Source organism: Gadus chalcogrammus, chromosome 2 (genome assembly GCF_026213295.1).
Source record: "Gadus chalcogrammus isolate NIFS_2021 chromosome 2, NIFS_Gcha_1.0, whole genome shotgun sequence".
Lineage (NCBI taxonomy): Eukaryota > Metazoa > Chordata > Actinopteri > Gadiformes > Gadidae > Gadus > Gadus chalcogrammus.
Genome location: NC_079413.1, coordinates 19,239,320 through 19,246,757, shown reverse-complemented (window position 1 = coordinate 19,246,757; position 7,438 = coordinate 19,239,320). Strand labels below are relative to the sequence as shown.

At 50.3% G+C, this 7,438-nt stretch overlaps 1 protein-coding gene across 1 annotated transcript in view; it reads left to right on the top strand.

Annotated features, from left to right (window-relative positions):
* foxred2 (FAD-dependent oxidoreductase domain containing 2) overlaps positions 1 to 7,389 on the top strand; it is a 7,677-nt gene extending 288 nt beyond the window's left edge. Inside the window, exons 2-10 of the mRNA XM_056604807.1 lie at positions 371 to 591; positions 1,095 to 1,400; positions 1,660 to 1,911; positions 2,841 to 3,233; positions 3,821 to 3,987; positions 4,465 to 4,630; positions 5,253 to 5,479; positions 6,276 to 6,446; positions 6,686 to 7,389. Coding sequence (XP_056460782.1) covers positions 374 to 591; positions 1,095 to 1,400; positions 1,660 to 1,911; positions 2,841 to 3,233; positions 3,821 to 3,987; positions 4,465 to 4,630; positions 5,253 to 5,479; positions 6,276 to 6,446; positions 6,686 to 6,915 — 2,130 coding nt within the window. The 5' untranslated portion in view covers positions 371 to 373 and the 3' untranslated portion in view covers positions 6,916 to 7,389. The remainder of the gene's footprint in view (positions 1 to 370; positions 592 to 1,094; positions 1,401 to 1,659; positions 1,912 to 2,840; positions 3,234 to 3,820; positions 3,988 to 4,464; positions 4,631 to 5,252; positions 5,480 to 6,275; positions 6,447 to 6,685) is intronic.
* The last annotated feature ends 49 nt before the right edge of the window (positions 7,390 to 7,438 follow it).

Below are 7,438 nucleotides of genomic sequence, written 5' to 3'. Positions count from 1 at the left end.
ATAACTTAAAGCCACGTTCATATCTTTTCATCCACCCATAGTCTCAGTTGCCCACTTTACCCTTCTCGTTTGGGCGTTTGTATCGTGTCTATATGTCTTTCACGCAGCCTGGCAATTTTTAACTAAAACCTCATCCAACAGTTAAACCTGACTCAGATTTAGTATGCACATTATGTTCGCACCCCTCGGATTAGTATGGACACATATTCGTGGAATCATTGATCTCACAACCGCATTGAATACAAACGATCAACTCTTATAATTCTGCTCCTAGAACAGGACCCCATTCCGATGGGGGTCTGATTTCATAAAGTCATAATTAAAGTTTAATAACGACTGGGATAAGTTTTAAGACTGAACTGTGACACAGGTTATGGATCGCTTCCCGGCCGCCCTCCTCCTCTTCCTCGTCCTCCTCTTGTCTGCGGTAATCGGCCTGGTCCGGGCTGTGATCGATCAGCCTGATCAATATGACTACTGCGTGCTGGGGGCGGGCCCCGCCGGGATGCAGGCGGGACATTTCCTCGCCAAAGCCAACAGGAACTACGTCATCCTAGAGCGGAACTCGGGCCCTGGGAGTTTCTTCAACATGTAGGTGTCTGTGGGCATCCATCCATGACCTGATGATACTTGTTATACTGTCTTGTACTGTTTGGGTTTTGATGAACTTCTTAACCTCATAAGGTATTCCTTACATTCGAGCCGGTAGTGTTGGTATTATAGGCCTACTGATACTGATACTGATACTGATACTACTACTGCTACTACTATTACTACTGTTATTCTGTCCTGAATGCCATTTCTACTATACTACTCTACCTAAGGCTATTCTAATATAAATATATAATGCTGTTCCTATTATAATACTGATCCTCTCATGGTGTTCCTGTATAATACTGTTCCTGCTGCTCTTCCACTATAATACTGTTCCTGATGCTTTGTTACTATAATACTGTTCCTGATGCTCTTCTACTATAATACTGTTCCTGATGCTCTTCTACTATAATACTGCTCCTGATGCCCTTCTACTATAATGCTGTTCCTAATGCTGTTCCTACTATAATACTGTTCCTGATGCTCTTTTTGTTGCTCAGCTACCCAAGACACCGGAAGCTGATCAGCATCAACAAGATCTACACCGGGAGGCGGAACCGGGAGTTCAACCTGCGCCACGACTGGAACTCCCTGCTGAGTGACAGGCCTGACCTGCTGTTCCAGCGAATCAGCCGCGACCTGTACCCGCCGGCCGACGCCTACCCGCGCTACCTGTCCCTGTTCGCCGAGGAGCTGGGGCTGGAGGTGCGCTACGGCGTGGACGTGGGGAGGGTCCGGGCCGTCCAGACCCCCTCGGGCCGGAGGTACATGCTGACGGACCGGAAGGGGACGGAGTACAGCTGCAGGTAGCAGAGGCCCCTGGGTTTACCTTATACCGGGGGGGGGGCATGAAGATGATCTCCTTACCTCCCTATCTTCCTCTCCCCCGCCTCTCCCTCTCCCCCTTCTCTCTGCCTCCCTCTCTTCCTTTCCCCTGTCTCTACTCTCCCCCCTGTCTCGCCCTCTCCCTCCTTCTCTCTTCCTCCCCCCCCCTCTCTTCCTCTCGCCCCTGCTCCCTTGTCTCTCCCCTTTCTCCCCCCTCTCTCCCCTCTCTCCCCCCGGCAGGGTGCTCCTGGTCTCCACGGGGCTGTGGGACCCCCAGAAGGTGGAGTTCCCGGGCTGGGACCTGACGGAGGGCTACGAGTCGGTGTCGGTGGACCCCGAGGACTTCGTGGACCAGGCGGTGCTGATCCTGGGGAAGGGGAACTCGGCCTTCGAGACGGCCCAGAGCATCCTGGGCCGGGCCAGCCGGGTGCACCTGTACAGCCCCAGCCCGGTGCGCCTGGCCTGGCAGACGCACTACGTAGGAGACCTCCGGTACGGCTGATAGGAGTGTACCTCATCTGGTGCTAGAGAGGACAGAGAAGTAGGAGATTTATAAAAATTACAAAAGTGCTACGATTTTAATTGTTATTGTTGTGCAATGACAGTGCAGTACAACTGTAATCATTCTGGAATTTAGCGCCAGATGCAAAGACAGGTTTTCCAAATAGTACAAAATAATATATATATATAGTATATGTACAGTATATAGGAAACAGCAGGAAGTAAACTTGAGACCCGAGGGGCAGCTCTAGGTCATAGCAGCGCCCTCTTAGACTGGATTAGAATGGATTAGATTGGGTTTGACTAGATTACATTGATTGGATTATAATACATTTGATTAGATTAGACTAGATTAAATTAGTCTAAATTATAACATTTAACATAATAGATTAGACTAGATTAGATGAGGCTAAATGCTAATGTATAACATCATAGATTAGACTAGATTAGATGAGGCTACATTATAATGTATAACATCATAGATTAGACTAGATTAGATGAGGCTACATTATAATATTTAACATCATAGATTAGACTAGATTAGATGAGGTTACATTATAATATACAACATCATAGATTAGACTAGATTAGATGAGGCTACATTATAATATTTAACATCATAGATTAGACTAGATTAGATGAGGTTACATTATAATATACAACATCATAGATTAGACTAGATTAGATGAGGCTACATTATAATATTTAACATCATAGATTAGACTAGATTAGATGAGGCTACATTATAATATTTAACATCATAGATTAGACTAGATTAGATGAGGTTACATTATAATATACAACATCATAGATTAGACTAGATTAGATGAGGCTAGATTCTAATATCTTACATTTGATTAGACTGCAGTAGAACAGAGTGCACTGTACCCTGCAGCTGAATGATGTCGTCGTGTCCTCAGGGCGGTGAACAACGAGCTCCTGGACACCTACCAGCTCAAGTCCCTGGACGGGCTGGTGGAGGGCGGCCTGGAGGACATCGCCATCGTCCGTCGCCACGACGACCAGGGCCCGCACCCCTCCACGCCGCCGCCGCGCAGGAGGGGCCGCCGGGCAGGGGGGGCGGGGCCCCGGGAGACGGAGGGGGAGGAGAGGGGGGAGGGGAGGAAGGGGGGAGGAGGGCGGCTGTACCTGACGCTGGCCGATCTCCTTGACAACCAGGACGTTAGGAACGGGTCGCGTGTCGCCGCCGCCAACCTTCCGGCGTATCACTATGACAACTTCTCCCTGCGGCAGCCGTACGACCGCGTCATCACCTGCCTCGGCTTCACCTTCAACTTCTCCATCTTCGACGGGTAGGAGGCGCATGTTCAGCACACACTTTTTAAGTTCAATATACAATATTATTACACACTCAGTATTAGTATCAATATATCTTTAATATATTACATTCAGGTATTATTATGTTCCTTCTATGTGAACTAGCAAGGGGAATCAACAGGGAGCTTACGATACAACATTACAAAGATTAGTAAGTGCCGATACAATAAGTATTGCGATTCGGTCAATATTGCGATTCTGTCGATATTGCGATCCAATAGTCTGATGTTTCGGTGAGTTTTGATGTTTGATGTGGTTTAAACGTTGGGTTTTGGGTCAGGTTTGGCTCCTGCCTGCCATTCTTTTTCAAAGTACTCTGAAAAAACAGAACCTAACATAGTGGGTGCAGATTGACTATAAGTGAACGCACTAAAGCGCCCTCACGTTGGACAGAGCCTTTCTTCTGATCATACATTTTTAAGTCGCCCTGATGATATAAAAGTATCGCGGACGCAAAGAATCTGGATCTCCACCTGGCTGTAGTCTGTCCCCCGTCCTTAATCTGACCCTAGTTCCAGAGCTTTCTGACCTCCATCCCCCCCCCCCCCCCCCCCCCCCCCAGCTCGGCCCGACCCCCCAACAGTGAGGTCGCCCGGGGCCGCCTGCCGGCCGTGAGCCCCTGGTACGAGGGCCGGGGCACCCCGGGGCTGTTCGTCCTGGGGACCGCCGCCCACTCCCGGGACTACCGCTCCTCCGCCGGGGGCTTCATCCACGGCTTCAGATACACAGGTGAGGGTCCGGGGGTCCAAGGCTTCAGATACACAGGTGAGGGTCCGGGGGTCCAAGGCTTCAGATACACAGGTGAGGGTCCGGGGGTCCAAGGCTTCAGATACACAGGTGAGGGTCCGGGGGTCCGTGGCTTCAGATACACAGGTGAGGGTCCGGGGGTCCGAGGCTTCAGATACACAGGTGAGGGTCCGGGGGTCCAAGGCTTCAGATACACAGGTGAGGGTCCGGGGGTCCGTGGCTTCAGATACACAGGTGAGGGTCCGGGGGTCCGAGGCTTCAGATACACAGGTGAGGGTCCGGGGGTCCGAGGCTTCAGATACACAGGTGAGGGTCCGGGGGTCCAAGGCTTCAGATACACAGGTGAGGGTCCGGGGGTCCGAGGCTTCAGATACACAGGTGAGGGTCCGGGGGTCCAAGGCCATCCTCTAATATATGTGATCTTATTTCCTATGGTCGTATTTCCCCCCCCCCCCGCAGTGCGAGCCGTCCATCGTGTGCTGGAGCAGCGCTACCATGGCAACCGGTGGCCGTCGACGCCCCTGTCCGTCACCCAGCTGCACTCCTGGATCCTGAGGCGGGTCAACGAGGCGTCGGGGCCCTACCAGATGTTCGGGGTCCTGGGTGACGTGGTCCTGCTCCAGGGGTACAAATGTTTGTCTTCTAGAGCAGTGGTTCTCAAAGGGGGGTACGCCTACCGCTAGGGGTACTCTGGAGTGCTGCAGGGGGTACCGCTGAAAATGTCTAAAATCAAAACTAAAAAAAGTTGTGAAAGTTTAAATTCTGAAGAAAATCGAGAAAGTGGTTGAAACTGAAAAAATCTGAAAACAAGGAGAATCCGTTAAAAAGAAAGCTTATCCAGAATCACCAAAATATTGTCAGTTTCAGGAGGAATATTTTTGAACGGGGTCCACCTCATGCTCTGACCCTCCCCTGGCTTTTTGCTTCTATTGTTGGGAGGAATCAACCAACAGTTGCATGAGGCCCAGGCCCTGGTCTCCCACTAAATTGTACATTATTGCGCCCTTTTAATGTTGCAAAATAGAACACGTACATTCTTTACGTTTATTTTATTTATTTTTCTCCCGAAAATGTTTTTTGCCGGTAAAGGGGGTTAGCTCAGCCTAAATAATATCTCAGAGGGGGTACACTAGTAGACTAGGCTTGAGAACCACTGTTCTAGATCGTACTGTTTCTCTTCTTCCTCCTGATTGGTCGAGCACCTTTCACTCTGTCCCCAGTACTAACGGCTCCTCCCCCCTCCGCAGCTCCCAGTGTGAGTACCTGGAGGAGTTCCCGGTCCAGGCGCTGCCCCAGCTGCCCTCCCTGGCGGGGCACCCCGTCCCCCAGGGCGGGCTCCTGGTGCTGGTGATGCAGTACGGGCTGAACCGCTCCGACTCCCTGGGCCCCGGCCGCTCCGAGTCCGAGTGGACCAAGGCCTGGAGGTCCAACTTCCTGCACCCCGTGCTGTACTACTACGACCGCCTGCCCACCGGTGGGTGGTCCGGATACACACACACACGCAGCTCAGCTACCGTCCGGGAGGAACCGTCGTAAACCTCTCTCCTGGCCTCCCCAACATATCCCTTACAGAAAATAACATCCTTGTACAGATTCTGCAGATTAGCATTTAGCTGCATTAGCATTGCCGGCCATGTAAACAATCAGAATCAGAATCACTTTTATTACATCTTATTGTACAGTACACAAGAGTAAAAATCTTAGGCTTGGTTCCTCAACATTCACATAGCAGCAACAGTAAATATATCACGTTTATGTATCACATTGGTCTGTTTTAGTGGAGCAATTACCCAGACCAGTGTTATGCTTTAAAGACTGCATGAGGTGCCACTCAGAGTGCACCTTTCCCTTTTACAAATGTCCGACCTGGGGTAATAAAAGTAGACCTTATCTTACTTCTAAACAGTCTCGTATTTCCATGCAAAACAGGATATGAATGTGTGCTTGTAAACACAGTTATACCAACACGTCTTTCTTGTTCTGGGTTTAAGATATTCAAACAAAGTTGCAGGAAATCTTTAAATTCATCCAAATTAGGGACTGAGCACAAATGCGCTGAAACAAAACCAAATTTGTGACGTTAAACATTGACATAGTTGTTTATATCCCTGGTTTGGTTCACTACGGAGAAGGGAGGGGGGAGAGCTCAGAGTCTCCGTTCAAACAACCAACTTCATACAGAACTCCCTGGCCACGCCATGTCCTCTGGGATCCTTATTGGTCCACACACAGCTGTCGGCCTCTAACCGCCTCCTCCTATTGGTCCTCAGAGCGCGACATGCGGCGCCGGCCCGCCGGTTGGCCGTTGCCGCGGCCCAAGGCGGTGCATCACATGATCGAGGACTTCCTGACGGAGTGGGATGGCCCCGTGTCACATGGTCAGCCACTGCGACGCTTCCTGGAGCACTGCCTCCAGACGGACCTCAGGGCCTTCTACGCAGGTAACACACTTGGTACTGTCTATCTGAGGAGCCCTACAGATAACAACAATTAGTGTCTGAGGGCCCCCACAGGCAGCACCAATTTGTTTCTAGCCCTCAAAAGGTAACACACCGGTCAAGGTCCAGCTGAGGGGCCCTTTATTTATGGATTAGTTCTAGATGTATATTCACTAAGAGTGTGACATCACTTCCTGTTCTTTGTGAGTGTGACCTCACTTCCTGTTCCCCCCTTCCCCCAGAGACCTGTTTCCTCCTGTCCCTGACCCATCGGAGGCCCCCGCTGTTCTGCCAGCGGGGGTACCTGGAGCGGCAGGGCGTGGCCGGAGAGGCCCGGGCGTGGCGGCCCCCCAGGGACGAGGCCCCGCCCTTGGGGCACGACTCCGACTCGTCTGAGGCCGGCCCCTCGCTCCCGAGCTACCTGAGCCCCGCGGGAACCTCGGTCTCACTGGGCTCCAAGCTGGAGCTCTGACTGGCTACGCTAATCGCTAATACGCTAACCGCTAAGCTAACGGCCTGAAGTCTGGGGCCCCTCCCTCGCTCTTTACCTCGTTCACAACCAGACCTTTCACTTGACAAACCAAAAAGACATGGTTGATATACCACTGGAGGGAAAACTAGGAGTATGGTTAGTAGTAGAGGTGTTCCGCTCCCAGCCCAAGGGTCCTGGGTTCGAACCCCAATGTCCGCGGTCTACTTGTACCTGCTCCTCGATGAAATGTGTCTCAAATAAATTCACTGTAACTAGCTTTGAATGGAAGCATCTGCTAATGACTATATGGTAAAAATAAAATGTTTTTTTAATGAGATGGAAAGTAAGGGTACGTTTTTACATCAAGGTGAACGTTTACATTATATGAAATCCTGTTATGCATTATTCACTGTTTATTTTTATACTTTGTGTTAAGATGACATGTAAAAAACACATTAAAACGAGATTGTATACTACCGCTTTAAATGTGTGTGTGCCTGTGTCTGTGTGTGTGACAGAAAAG